The sequence below is a fragment of the Microtus pennsylvanicus genome, chromosome 2 (assembly GCF_037038515.1).
Source record: "Microtus pennsylvanicus isolate mMicPen1 chromosome 2, mMicPen1.hap1, whole genome shotgun sequence".
Lineage (NCBI taxonomy): Eukaryota > Metazoa > Chordata > Mammalia > Rodentia > Cricetidae > Microtus > Microtus pennsylvanicus.
This window is the reverse complement of record NC_134580.1, coordinates 132990353-133006065: the sequence shown is the minus strand read 5'-3', so window position 1 is coordinate 133006065 and position 15713 is coordinate 132990353. Positions and strand designations below refer to the sequence as shown.

Genomic DNA, 15713 nt, shown 5'->3' with positions numbered 1-15713 from the left:
AATTTTTTTTCTTCTTCTCAGATTCATGCTCCTGCCTCCTTTTTAAAAGCCAAACTTAGCATCATGTCTTTGAGGGAACTAGAAAACAGCTGGCTCTTAAGAATCCATTTCCATAATTCATATTGAACAAAATGCCAGAGTGAAACCGCATATAAGTTAGCACTTAAGGATTTAAAAAGACACAAGGTGAGGCCATTTTGTTTTAATCGCTGATATTTTACCTCTGTGCTTCTCTGCTCCATTCATTTACTCACTCCATAAATATTTATTAGGGCCTAGGAAGAGCTAGATGCTGCCCTCAGTGCCAGAGACATAGCTGTGAACACACCAGAGTCAGGCCATTTCATGGGAGGCCAAGGGAGGAAAGCAAATGTGAGACAAATAAGGGTTTCCGACCACGCCTCCTGCTGTGAAGACTACACACAGAATCAAGTGAGGAGAGAATCTGAGAACGGCCTGCAGGGCCACCTAGGAGATGGGATAGGATTCTTGGAGGATTTCACCTGACCCAGACTGTACTGATATTTTGTTTGTGTTTTAACAAATAAATCTTGCCTGAAGATCAGAGCGCAGAGTTAAGCCACTAGAGGCCAGGCAATGGTGAAACACACCTTTAAACCCAGGACTAGGGAGACAGAGGCAGACACTTCTCTGTTAGCTCAAGGTCACTCTGGGCTATACAAAAAATGATCCACATTGGGACCTTGGGAGCTCAGTCCAGTGCTCCAGTGTGGGTCTCTGTCTCTATCTCCATCCATCACCAGATGAAGGTTCTAAGATGATATGCAAGATATTCTTCAGTATTGCTATAGGCTAAGGTCATTTCAGGTTCCCTATCCTCAGCTGCCCAAGGAACTAACTGGGGACCTCGGCTTGGGCTCCTGGGAGCCACTCTAGGTTCAAGTCTCCCTTAACTAAGAATTGTGCTTCCGTGCTCCCCTATCCAACCTTCCTTTATCCCAATCCTCTTTTTTCCCCTAGTTCCCCCCATCCTCCCCTTCTCCCTTTTCTCTCCCCGTCTTCCCTTACCCCCATCCCACTCCACCCCCAATGAGGAGCAGAAGGAGGGAGAACATGAGCAAAGAAGTCGGGACCACGAGGGGTGCACCCACCCACTGAGACAGTGGAGCTGATCTACTGGGAGCTCACCAAGGCCAGCTGAACTGTGACTAAAAAAGCATGGGTTAAAACTGGACTCTGAACATGGCGAACAATGAGGGCTGATGAGAAGCCAAGGACAATGGCACAGGGTTTTGATCCTACGCAATGTGCTGGCTTTGTGGGAGCCTAGCCAGTTTGGATGTTCACCTTCCTAGATATGGACAGAGGGGGGAGGACCTAGGACTTACCACAGGGCAGGGAACCTTGACTGCTCTTTGGACTGGAGAGAGAGGGGGAGAGGAGTGGGAGGAGGGGGAGAAGGGTGGGAGGAGGGGGAGAAGGGTGGGAGGATGGGGAGAAGGATGGGAGGAGGGGGAGAAGGGTGGGAGGAGGGGAAGGGAAATGGGAGGCTGGGAGGAGGTGGAAACTTGTTTTTTTTTTCTTCCTTTTCTCAATTTAAAAAAAATAAATTAAAAAAAAATGATCCAATCTAAAAGAGAAACAGAGCTCACACCTTTAATCCAGCACTAGGGAGGTGGAGACAGGAGTGATATGGCTGGGTGGAGAGAGGAATGTAAGGTGGGAGGAGACAGGAGTTCAGTCTGAGGATGTAGTCTGAGGACAGGCTCGCCCCTTTGGTCTGAGCATTGGTAGAGGTAAGAACTCTAGTGGCCGGCTGCTCTGCTTCTCTGATCTCTTTTATTCCAATATCTAACTCCGGATTTTTATTGTTAAGAGCAATTAGAATTTGTGCTACACTAGACCTAAAGGGAAGAACCCAGGCACATGAGGCATAAAGGGATATTATTCAAAGGTACAGAGTAAGACTGAATAGAACAGCCCAAAGGTATTGCCTTCCTTCAACTGTTGTAGGACTGGCTGTTGCTTTGTTTTTCTGAGGAAGGTTTTGCTATATTGTCAGGGATGGTCTTGAACTCCTAGGCTCAAGCGATCCACTTCAGCTTCTAAGAGCTTCGACTATAGGCATAAACCACCAAGCTAAAACAAGACTCACATATCTAATCTAATAGTACTTTAAACTTCATTTTTTTTTTGTTTGAAACTTATTTTATATGCATTGATGTGAAGGTGTCAGAGCCCCTGGAACTGGAGTTACAGACAGCTATGAGCTGCTATGTGGGTGCTTGGAATTGAACCCAGGTCCTCTGGAAGAGCTGCCAGTAAGTGCTGTTAACCACTGAGACATCATTTCTCCAGCCCCCTAAACTTCATTCTTAAAAGCCCTACTACCTTGTGTGACTGATAGGATTTGACACTCCTTTTAGATCACGGACTATATTTTAAAATGATGAATATTCTACATGTCCTCAGAATGGCAGGACAAGAAGCTTTCTCTGTCTTTCTCCTGTCAACACCAGTCATCCTTCCTCTTGGTTTCCATAACATTCCTTACTCTGCAAATCCTTTTCTATCTCTTTCCACCCAACCTTTGCCCCAACACTCTGATGCAGGATTTCTTAACCCCATTTTACAGATGAGACTGGGAGGCTCAGGGTAATATCCTGTCCCCAGTTAAGACCCAGATGGTATGTCAGGGTCACTCCAACGACCCCTGCCCAGCTCTCGCTCACTACCTCTTCCTCTTCCTCCTCGCCATCCCTGTCAATAATCTGCAGCAGCCTTTTTTTATCATCGTCTGTTTCTTCAGCTGCTGTGGCCTCCTCCTCACGATAGCGACCGCGTTCTCGAGGGCCAGTCTGCTTGCGACGTGTCTTTAGTTCCTCTTCTTCATCATCTCGGGGTCGTTTCGTGCCCCTATTAGGCTGAGAAAAAAGAAAAGAAACATAGGGCATTAGAGCTGGAAAAGAAACAGGCAGCGGGGCATCATGGTGCACACCTTTAATCCCAGCACTCAGGAGGCAGAGGCAGGTGGATCTCTGAGTTCAAGGCCAGCCTGGTCTACAGAATGAGTTCCAGGACAGCCAGGGCTACACAGAAAAACCCTTTCTCAGAAGTGGGGGAAGGTGTGCAGGAGAGGATAGACATCTAAAAGCATCCAAGGGTCCCGACAGCTAAGTGCCACAGCTTACCTTTTCCACAGAACAGCAAGGCTAGCTCTGTGATGTTTCAGACACTCAATGGTTTTGCAAACACACTGTGACCAACAGACCTTTTTTTTTTTTTAATGAGGTTGTACCACTTCCCAAGATTCCCGGTGTATATAGAAATCACAAGGGGAAAGGTCACTTTGACATGGGGACACCGAGTCAGGCTCACTTTCCTTGTAGGATACAATCCCCAACCTCCACCCTTCGGCACACATCTTCTATCAAGGTCTGTTTCTCAGCTCCTCAGTTCAGACAGAGACTCATAACATAGATACTTCCAAGTCATAGATTTCAGATTCTACTATGCAGGAGAACAGATGGCCAAAGGCCAGGCAAGGGTTAGCCACTCTTCAAGAGAACATACAGAAATGGCTAAGAGATAAAGGAGAGGGAAAAGTCCCAATGTTATCAATCAGGAAACACAAATGAATCCGTGGGGTATCAGGTGTGGAGTAGAGGAGGCATGTGAGTTAACATGGCCGTTATGGAGAACAGTACGGAGGCTCCGCAGAAAACTGAAAACAGAACAGCCACCATATGATCTGTGGTCTCCAAAGGAAGTGGAGTCAGTCTGCAGAGAGGTTCCTGCACTGAAACGCACAGCGTAGCAATGAGAGCCATGAGACAGGAGCAAGGTGCCCATCAGCAGATGAGAGAAATGTGGGGTGTGCTCTCTGGAGTCCCACTTCGCCGGGGGAAGAAAGGCTGCCACTAGCAATATGGCTGTGGGCATCTATCACAACTGGCCAATCTGGAAGACTGTGCTAAGTGAAATACCACATAATCTCATTCTTAGAGAAGAACTCGGAAGCAGGGACTAGAAGAATGGTTGGGAATGACTGAAGAATTAGCTTTAGTCCTTTAGTGAGCAAATGGTACATGCAGCACATACTAGCACTCTGCATCCTTCAAATTTGAAAAAATATTTAAAATTTTTGCCACAAAGAGTAGACGGTGATAGATCTGTTAATTCTCCTGATTTAATCATTCTATATTGCAACATACTGTGACACTTAGCCTGTTATGTGCCATAAGGAAGGAGAGGGGCAACACTGATGGGTTCCAAAGATTTTAATAATTCACTACATAAGCGGGTCACTGATCGATCAGGGCTGTAGGACAAGGACTTGGAAGCCTTATTTCTCCTGACAGTCCTGAGCAGGGGCAGAAGTGGGGTTTATAAACACAAAAATCACATTTGCTGTCAAGTTAGTTACAATTTTCACCAATCAGGATTTAGAGATCAGAGGCTTTCTTGAATGTCCCATCATTGTCAACCAAAATACAATGCAAACCTTTCACTCCGACCGTCAGATTCGTTTGTTCCTTTTGTTGTTAAGAACAGCCATAATGTTTCTAAAGAACGAAAGCTGCACAGCGACTATTTCTGTGAATTACAGATGATCGGCCATTGGAAAGTTCCCAGCTCCCCTAGGGCTTGGGAACCTAAACTTTATTTTATCCTGCAAGTAAAATAAAGTCTGAAGTCAAAATGGCAGTATTCAGGCCAAGGTGCTTTTGCCTGCTCCCTTCAATATATCAAAATACATTGTGCCCTACAGAGTTGTCAATTAAAAAAAAAAAGATCAGGGCTGAAGAGATGACTCACTGGATATCAGTGCTTCATGCTCACATGCTCACATGCATGAAGACCGAGTTCAGAGCTCAGCACACACATGAGAAACAGCTGGGCATTGCTGCACAGGGACCGTAACCCCAGCAGAGACAAGAGGCTCACTGCCAGCCTAACTCCAGGTCCAGTGAGACACCTTGACTCAGAGAAATAAGAGAGAGAGAACAGGACACCTCCTCTGACCTCCATGCACACACATACTCCGGAATATAACACACACAAGTACATTTTAATATTTCATTAGTTTTTAGTTCCATGCTTGAATGTATGTTTATGCACATTGAATGCAAGTGCCCACAGGGTGGAAGACAGAGTAGGAGCCCAGAGGCTGGAGTTGAAGAAGGTTGTAAGCTGTGGGTGCTAGGGCCTGACCATGGTCCTCTCCAAGAGCAGCACATGCTTGAAACAGCTAAGCCTCCTTCCTCTCTCTCCAGCCTCAAATTATTTTTCAACAATAAAAGTGTTCCAGAAGCGAAGCATATGAAAGGTGGAAAAGCTTTGAGCCCACGGAACTGGAGCTTCACTGTTCCTCTGCCACCGTAGGGCACAGGAGTCTTACTGTTGAGTCTGACTAGTACAGAATAAAGCAGGGCTCTGCTAAGATGGGCTTCAAAACCGAGGAGAAACACCATGGCAGACACCAAATGGCCCTATCTCCTCACCGTTTGGCTCAGCTAGTACAACTTTGGGCACATGGTCTGCCTCCTTAGGCCTTAGCTTCCTAAAATGCAAATGAGGACTATAACCCTTTTCCTTGTGGATTTTAAAAAGCTGCATTTAAAGGGAAAGCACTCCACAGTCTAACAGTCCCAAATAAAGAAAACGACCACGATGAGGCAATCCAGGTACTTCCGTCTTCCCCACAAGACACCTGAGATGAGCTCCTTCATGAATTTTTCCTTCTCCAATGACAACTGCACCTACTGATAGTGTAATAGTGCAATGTGGATTGTTACTAGCAAACAGAAGAAACTGCTGTGCTCACCAACACCCTGCTAAGGTGTCTGGTAATAGCAGACAAACTTTCATCATGGACATCACACATCTCGCCTTGTGACTGCCACTGGATTGCATCGCGCTAGGGGTGCAAAGTCATTCTCTGTCCATGTGAATCCTGCTGGCTCTACATGCCAGGGGCTTCAGTGAGCAGATGATGGTGCTCAGGAGAACCACAGTTCCACTTGTAGGGTACCCCTGCTACTTTTCACTCTCTTCGGAGTCTCCCTGGCACATACCCAATTTCCTTAAGTATAAAAACCTAGTATTGTCATTACTGTTCTAACCTTAAAGGGAAGAGGGGGGTCTCCACATAGTGTGGGAAAAGAAAGGGAGGTAGCTTCACCTTCAAGGAAGCAGGCTTCTAAGAAAACTCCGTAGCTCCGCAGCAGTAGGAACTTCAGCCTCCTGGGAACAGGGATCTTTCAGGTTCATAAAACAAACCCCGCTGTGATTGCGATTAGTGTGAGCCTGCAGCAGCAGCCAAAGCAGCTAAGTAGGGACCTGAGCTGCAGAGTTCTCCACAAAGAGGGGATTTCGGGATGGAGAGAAAAGGTGGTGGAGTCGCACTTCACAGGAGGAAGCTGAGTGCTGCCACCATCAAGAAGGGCAAAGGAGAAACAGTGGTCTTGTCTCTTTAGAGCCCACTCTTTAAAGGTCAGTGGAGGGCTGCATCCTCACCTCTAACAACCCATTGAAACAGCACTTTCCTCGGGCAGCACTTTAATCCACCTCATCTCTGGGGACCAGAAGTAGTTAACAGTTGTGTTGTATTAGCAGGGAACAGGATGCCTGGGGTGCCAGCTAGCTCTCAATAAACACTTGCAGAGACAAGCTGATCCTTTCTGAAGTGACATATCAGAGTGTGCCCATCCACCTTGATTATGCAACTCTCAGTGACACAGTTCTGAGGGACTTAAATGTACCCACAGACAAAAGCCACATTATACCTTGGTTAGATTAAAGTGGTAAGTCATTAACAACAACAACAACAACAAACTTGGTAAAAGATGTCTTAGGCACGAAACACTGTAATCAGAAGGCCCAGCGGCGGCCCCAAGCTTCTAGTTGGGTGTCATCTAAACTGGGTCATGGGGAGAGGGACGGTCAAGGCAAATTAAGCTGCTAGAACCTTTCTGACTGGTCTACCTCAACAGCACACATAAAGCATTAGTTCCTCTTGGGCCTGGCCTGGCAGAGCAGAGGCACAGCCACCTCCCTCTCCCGTGGGTAGGTAAGCTGTGCAACGGTGGCCCTGAGATCATTATTTCAGCATTTTCCCGCAGATGCAAGAATTCTGCTCTTTACTCCTCAATGTGTCTCGTTTTCAAACGCCGACATTCTCAATAGAGGCTCCACTCATTCCTAAGACCTCAGTGTTATGGGTTGGGGTTGGCTCCTTAACAAGTATTTACTAAGTGCCAACTGTGGCTGAGGCTCTGTACTAGGACAGGGAAAATGAGCGTGCCACAGTCCAGGATGAGTACAATCAAATACAGTGCAAGCCACTGGCATGAATATTTTTTAACAGCCACATCTTTAAAAGTAAAAAGAAACAGGTAAAACTAATTTTAATAGATATTTTATTTAGTACAATATGCCCAAAATAACAATTTAGTATATAGTCAATATTTTTAAAACGCTAGTTTACTCTTTTTTTTTTTTAATACTAAGCCCTTGGCACGTGGTTTGCACTTACACTCACACTCAGCCATACCGAGCAGCCCCATTTCATGTGCAGGCCGCCATCATGCTGCTCCCTGATGAAGCCTAAGGGAACCAACGTTCAGCAACAATGAAGGCAGCAGGGGTCTTAGGAATCCTGCAAACACACAACAATGACAGCAAACTCCATACCTCACCTAGCAGCAGATTTCTTGACTCCATTTTTCCAGCCTGAACCCCTTGGGGGAGGCAACTGATTGCACACAAACACAGGTGTGCTCGGGGTTGGAGCTCAGGCCGCCAGGCTGATTTCACTACAGGGAGTCAGAGGAGAGCGTAACAGGGAGACCTGCCAGAGGTCAGCAGCTCCGGCCACGGACACCCTTCTCATGCCACGGTCAATCTCAAGAGGCTTAAGCCATTCTTACCAGTCACCTCTGGAGATTAATCTGCTCTGGTCCCTGAAAGGTATGTGGCATCCCTCAAGATAAAGGAATGACAAAAGCAACTGTTCCTAATAAAGTCATTTCTCTGCTTCTGCTGCCCACAGGGCTGGAGAAAAATGGTTAACTCTTAACTTCTACTGCTCCAAATATCATCCTCGAAGTGCTTCTCTGGCCTTCGACATAGATCCCAGCCTCACTCCCACGGTCATGTCAAAGGCTCTCTGAGCACTTGTCACCATCCAACCACAGGCAAGTGTGGCCTTTCAAGGACACAGGAAGGATCAACTCTCAAAGCTTACAGGAGGCCGCAAGGCCACGCATGCGCCCAAACTGTCCAGGTCCGCGTCTGCGTCAGCGCACAGCTGTGTATTCATCGACCCCTCTCACTCTAACCCTCGTCACAAAAGCTTTGAAAGAGTTAAAAAATTAAGTAAGCAAACTGCCTGCAATACTCCCTGTGTACCCAGACAATATCCAACCTAAGCTTTAGGTTTCATTTCCCCCTCTCTATTTTTTTTTTAATTAAAAAGCAGTGAGAAGCTGCAGCTATAATGAGGGGCTGTGGGAACACGCAGTTATATTGGACTCAAAGTAATGTACCATAGGAAGAGACTACATCACCAGAACGAAGCCTAAATTAAAACTCCACTATGAAACCCACTCCATTTCCTCTGAGCGTGCAATCTGTATTATCACATTTATGGTCTGTCTCGACCTCAATTAGACTTGGAGGTTGGGGGTGGGGAGAACTTCTATAGGAAGCAATAATGGTATCATTATGATAAATTATGAAAACATAACAGTGCAATTATTAATGCACAGCACATGTGCACTGGGACACAACAGTGGAAATGTGTGTGCATGTTCTAAAGATAGTGTAACATTCCAAGTTACCTGGCTAAGGAGATAAATCAGAAAAGACACTTTCATAGTGACACAGGGGAAAGCACACCTAATTCCATAAGGGAACTAGAAAACGTGAATAGAAAGAAGCCTTCCATGACCTTGAAATAAACCAGGAATTCTTCACCTAGCAACAGGGAACGAGCTCAGATAACCTCAGAGAAGGGTCTACCCAGTGAGGTGTGCACGCTGTTGCTCAAGATTTAAACAACAGAACTCAGAAGTTTAAGGTGGAAGACAGAAATGTCTAACTACCAGCCCAGTGGGTTTAAGCAACTTATGGTGAGCAAGAGTGCAAGGCTAATTCCAATACAGTGGGCTCCTTCTCCATTCTCACCCAGGACCAGCTGGAAATAAGACGGGAGAATTCTGTAGGCTCCTTCTCCATTCTCACCCAGGACCAGCTGGAAATAAGACGGGAGAATTCTGTAAGCTCCTTCTCCATTCTCACCCAAGACTAGCTGGAAATAAGACAGGAGAATTCTGAGGATGCACTGGACAGCAGGCAAAGCTTCTCTAAGAATACAAGAACACAGACTGGCCCCATGTGAGATGAGAGCTGTAGTTAGTAGCCATCAACAAAAGGCTTCCTTCCAATAAATAATGGCCAGAGCCAGGGATCCTGTTTTAACAGTGCTGTCCTAGATGGTTTCCTAAGACTCACTCCCTCTATTTAAGTTATGGATGGCAACTTAACTATAAATGAAGATTAATAACTCCCTCTCATAGACACTTCTGATGTTTATCTGCCCATAAAGGTGATGTTTCTACAGCACAGGGCATGCTGTGGCCCAAAGAAGACACACAGAATTCCTTCTTTTTGTGACAATTGATTCAAAATCAGTAAGGCAGAGGTAGAAGGGGGCTCTGAACACTGATGGGCTTTAAGATATGGATTCCTGGGTGGAAGGTGTAGCTCGGTGGTAGCGTTCAATCCCCACTATCACTGGGGGGAAATAGCAAAAAAAAAAATTGCTTTTGAACATGAAATATTTAACAGGTAAGCTTCCCCCAGCTGCACTTTGAGTGAAAGACAGAGGAAGGACACAAGAGCAGGCAATTATCTCCTTGGTGGCATTTTTTCCTTTGGTTTGTTTTGAGAACCATTAATGAAGAGTTGACTCCAGAGCTACTCTACTGGAAATGCCTGTCCACACCTTGCTATGGTTCTTCCAAGGCACTAGAGTCAGTCTGTGCCTTAGGCAGCTCCATGACACCCAACAGTCATCCATTTGCAGCCTGAATCCTTTTGTTTCGTTTTTGTTGTTTTGTTTTTCGAGACAGGGTTTCTCTACAGCTTTGGAGTCTGTCCTGGAACTCGCTCTGTAGACCAGGCTGGTCTCAAACTCACAGAGATCCACCTGTCTCTGCCTTCCGAATGCAGGGATTAAAGGCGTGTGCCGTGAACTGAATCCTGAATCCTCTTTAAAAACGTCTCTGGTGGACATAGGCTGTGACCTTCCTAACACCCCTGCTGACCATATACCGCCGCCGGCCCCCCCCCCCCATCTTCAGATCTTTCCTTCAGGGTTTACCACACTGAGGAAACCCTTCCAACTTCAGTCTCCTTCCTGATCCCTACTCCTTGCCCTTGAAGGACAAGTCTAGCCTGACTCTCACATATGGGGTTTTAAAATGAAGCTTTAGTTGAAGACAGCAATCCTATTTGCCTCTTCCTTTCCCGTTGCCTTTTCTTCCTCAGAATAAATGCTTCTAATAGGAAAGCGGGTGTGTAGCACAGAGCAGAAAGGGGAGCATACACATAATTAAATTCCTCCTACCATGACTTTGGGATTTCATCATTTTAAAATGTTCTAATACCCCGTGAGATAATTAGACATTTGGAATGTCGCAGCCTGAGCTTGGGGACGGATTGGTCTAACCAATCTGAACTGTTCAGAAATCATCGGTTGTTAACCTCTCCTGATTACCTTTTGTCAGAATAAAAGGTAGTTTTCAAACATTCGTTCTTACCAGATGGTGGTGAGTGGCCTGACCCAGAAGCTGCAGATGAGCTGCAGTAATGAGTTCCCCTGCCTGCACTGGCTGCACATTCACTGGTGACATTTTACAGTGGGGACTTCTGGCTCAATCAATATTTGCAGGCATGAAACCTGCCAAAGTTAACATCAGGGCTCCCCTGCAAATTTGCTTAAGGCACAACTGAAAAGGCTCACAGTCTCTTCCACTGCAACTACCATCAGCCAAAATTCATAATTAGAGATCAAAGCAATCAGAGACGGAAAATCCCACCCACCAAAGGACTGTGGGATGACTAAACAGACCACTTTCCAAAGATCCTGTGTAAACTAAGGGCCAAAGCAGCGAGAGGAGCCAGGAAGCCACACTTCTGCGAAATAGCTACGTGCAGATATAATTTGCCTTTGGAAATTCACAAGAGTTAAAACTTGAAAACTATTAATGAACAGTGGCTATCTACTAACCTGTATTTTTGGAGGGCAGCTATTGCTAACCACTATACCACCATCATGAACATCTACATGTATTTCTGGAAGAAAAAAAAAACAAAAAACAGGTACCAAAAACTCCAAGCCCTACAGGAAAGCCAGGCCAAAATATAAAATAGAACCTCCTGCAATTCTCAATCAAAAATAAATAAATAAAAGCACAGAGGCCACAGTAACTACTGGGCAAGCTGTTATTTTTACCAATGTCCACAATCATCAAAAACCCAGGGTAAGATGGTGGACTAGAAGTCCTTTTACTGCCACCTGATAAAAGGGAAAGATCAGCAGAAGGAGAATAGAATCCCCCAAACAGAGGGCAGGAGGACATACTTCAGAAATGTGCAAAGGGAGCTGCAGAGCACCGGGAAAGTGTGGACAAAGGGACAGGCGACACATTAAAGAGACGCCAACCCCAACACAGCTCCAAACAAAAGTTTGTGAGGGCGGGAGAGGCAGCAGAAGAGTTTACGATCAAGCAGGAGGTTCTGCTAAGGAGACACTAGCAAACCCTTGGGAAAAGCACCCAGAACTCAAAGCCTCAAACCAGTTTCTGGATTAGTGAGACAGTGGTTCCTCTGGCAGACAGTGAAAGGAATTCCACTTTGTCCTCTGTGTAACTGACTTCCTGGGCAGGGACCTGGCACCATCTTAAAAGAGAACCTATTGTTTGAAACTGTACTACCCTGAAAGCCTGAGAACAAAGGAACAACCCACAAGTCTGAGAGCCTGAAGTTAATTTGACACAGCCCTCCATGACAGACAGCCTTGGAGTTTGTGGAGAGCTGGAGTTACTGACAAGTCAAAAGTGCAGGCTACAGGATGCTTATCTTGGGCAGCGGAAGTGAACAGAGAAGGCTAACCCGCCTGGTTGCCAGAACAAACCTCGCCAACTAAGACCCCAGACTCAGTTCAGCAGGTAGAGCCACCGAGCTGCTGTCACTTCCCTGATAGACCCTGAAGACTGAAGCTCTGGCAGGCTACACATAGCTGCATCCTTGCAGCGAGGTGATTAATACTTTGGAGGTCTTGAAAGCATGAAGACTGCCTCTGCTTGTGCAGAGCTCAGAGGGCCAGAGCTGCTTCCGACATCTCCAGTGCCTTAGGACACACACACACACACTACACCAGCTACTTCAGGAGTTGTGAGCTAAGTGCTGGTCAGCAGTAGTCCCTGGTACCCAGAGGAGCAGCTCAAGTAAAGACAGACACTTGTCCGGTACTGGACCAGCACCAGCATGAGCCACCAGGAAGACAAGTGCCCACAGTCCACCACACTCTCCCCACCTGCATTCCCAGTAGGATATGTGCACGAGAGTCCAGGAAGACGCTGCCAACACCTGGTTACCTTCTTTCCTATGTTACACTTCAGGCAGTTTTTTTCTTTATAATATTATCATATTTTAAAATGCCTCTTATTCTCCTGTCTCACTTTCATCTTTGTTTCTACATCTTTGACTATTGAGCAATCATTTTTTCTCTTCCTTTCCCCACACCCAGTTTTTACTCCCCAAACTGTCCTCCCACCCTCCATGCCTCCTATACATATAGTAGCACTACAATTTTATCTTATAGGGTGTCTTACTTTTTTATTGCTATGATAAGTCACCATGATTTATAAAAGAAGGTGGTTCTATTGGGCTTATGGGTTCAAAGAGTGAGAGTCCAAAGGCATGTGAGCAGGAACAGCTGAGAGTTTACATCCCGAGAGACAGACAGACTGAGAATGGCATGACACTTCAGAGCCTGTCCCTGGTGACACACCTACTTCAACAGGTCACATCTCCAAATCCTTGCCAAACAGTTCCACCAACTGGAAACAAAGTATTCAAATATATGAGCCTATGATGTTTGTTCTCACTCTAACCACCACATTAGGGTTTGTTATTTTTCTTTAAAATAAGCAAACAAAAACACATGTGTTTTATTTTCTATTTCATTTCCTACATTCATCAATTTGATTTTCCAACTTTCTCATTATTGAGAAACTTTCTTTTCTACTTTTATCATTTTTAATTTACTATTCCCCACCCCAGTCTTTTAAATGCTCAGATGTATGGGTGACTGCCTGCATGTGCACTATGTGCCCAAGGAGGACAGATCAGGGCACTAGATCCCCTGGAATTAGGGTTACAGATAGTTGTGAGTCACCACTAGAAACCATGCCTAGGTCTTCTGCAAGAGCAGCCAATGCTTTTAAGCGCTGAGCCATTGTCAGACCCTCTTCTAATTTCTCACTTTCTCCTTTCCAAACAATCCTCTCCACCCCTTTTCTTTTAGTTTATTCAGCCTTATTCCCCTTCCCTGGCTGCTTCGTCCCATTTATTTTCACACGCACCCAAAGAAACTTTAAACTCATGACACAGTGTATTCTCTTGCTTCTGGTTTATGTAATTGGTGACATACTAGTAGACTTTATTTTATGTGTATCTCCATATCCTGCATTTGATGATGTTGCTGCTGTCACAGTCTGTTTTCTCCCTACTGAGTGGCACTCAGGACTGAGCCCTCAAATATAGGCTGTTCAATAAGGCTTCCCAATAAAACCAGAAGAGACTCAAACCAACAGAAATGCAATCAGTACCCCCCACACACTAAAGAGCAAGGGAATATGACCCCTCCAAATGACAACTCTTCAATTATTAAATTCAAAGGCCCTAAAATAGGTACAATGCTGATGACTTCAAAGGTTGAGTTTACTAACAAAATGATACAACCAAACAGATGGCTCCAATCCAGGTCTTGATGAAGAAAGCTATAACACACAAGAAAAAATCAGCAAGATGGATGAGAAAATAAGCAATATAGATGAAAACACCAGCAACATGGAAGTAAAACTTTAGTAAGGAAATCGAAATTTTGAGGTGAAAAAAAAAAAACAGAAATGTTGAAAATAAAAACCTCTAATGAGCTGGGCGGTAGTGGCGCACGCCTTTAATCCCAGCACTTGGGAGGCAGAGGCAGGCGGATCTCTGTGAGTTCGAGACAGGACAGGCTCCAAAACCACAGAGAAACCCTGTCTCGAAAAAAAAAAAAATTCAGAAAAACCTCTAATGAACCAAATTAAAACAACACAGCAGAAGACAACATCAGTAGACTTGACCAGGCGGAAGAAAGAATCTGAGGCATAGCTAAGGCCAACTACATCCAAACCTCAACAAGAAAAAGAAGAAAGCAGTCACGTCTATAACACCCAAAAGCTTTGAAAGATGATCAAGAAATCAAACCATGACCTAATCCACATGACTAAAAGAGGAGGCAAGATCAAAGCCTGCAGACACAGAGAATTCATATATGAAATTAAAGTGAAAATTCCCAAATCTAGAAGAAGAAACACCTGAACGAGGCATTTAGAATCCCAAAAGGACACAGGAAGAAAAAAAAACTCTCTACAACATATCATAACCAAGATATCAGAAACATAACACAAAGAAACATTAAAATAATGAGAGAAACCTCCAACTTGCCTACAAAGGAAAACACATCGGAATAGCTTCAGATCTCCACCAGCAACTCCCAAAGCCAGGAGAGCATGAAGCAATACAGTCCAAACCCGGGAAGTAAACAGCTACCAAAGTGCTCATCATACCCAGCAAGCCTTTCGGGACTGACAGTAAAATGAGGACATTCACAATGAAGGCACGGCAGGAAAACCAAGTCAGCACCGAAAAAGAAAATACTTAACAGAATACTAATCACAAAGTCTGAATCGCAAAAGCACAGAGAAGAATGAATTTCGTAAGAATAAATGAACAGACAAGCTAGGAAGGAATCCACATGTCCAAGACAGTAAACCACCACTAACACGAACAGGGAGAACGGAAAGAGCACTGCACCAACACGAACCAGAGGAGCAAACAAAACCTGGGAATTACAGACATTTCTCAATGACAACCTTAAAAGTGAATGGCTGAAATTATAAACAAATAAACTCGGACTGGCTGACTGTATTAAAAACTAGGTCCAAGAAACACACTACAGGTCAGGCGGTGGTGGCGCTTGCCTTTAATCCCAGCATTCTGGAGGCAGAGGTAGGCAGATCCCTGGGAGTTTGAGGGTAGTCTGGTTGGTCTACAAAGTGAGTTCCAGGATAGCCAGGGCAGTTTTACAGAAAAAAACTGTCGGGCTAGAGAGATGGCTCAGGGGTCCTGAGTTCAATTCCCAGCAACCACATGGTGGCTCACAGCCATCTATAATGAGATCTGGTGCCCTCTTCTGGCCTGCAGACATACACACAGACAGAATATTGTATACATAATAAATAAATCTTAAAACAAAACAAAACCCTGTCTCGAAAACCGAAAGAAAAGAAAAGGATATATATATGGGGGGGAAGAAAAAAAGGGGGGAGGAAAGGAAAAGGAAAGAGAGAGAAAGAGAGAGAAAGAGAGAGAGAAAGAGAGAGAGAGAGAGAGAGAGAGAGAGAGAGAGAGAG

The 15713-nt window shown here is 45.1% G+C and overlaps 1 protein-coding gene across 1 annotated transcript in view; it reads right to left on the bottom strand.

Moving 5' to 3' along the window:
- Positions 1 to 15713, bottom strand: part of Ctnnbl1 (catenin beta like 1) — a 166068-nt gene that overhangs the window by 122536 nt on the left and 27819 nt on the right. The window contains exon 2 of the mRNA XM_075962847.1: positions 2697 to 2885. Within this exon, the coding sequence (XP_075818962.1) occupies positions 2697 to 2885 (189 nt within the window). The remainder of the gene's footprint in view (positions 1 to 2696; positions 2886 to 15713) is intronic.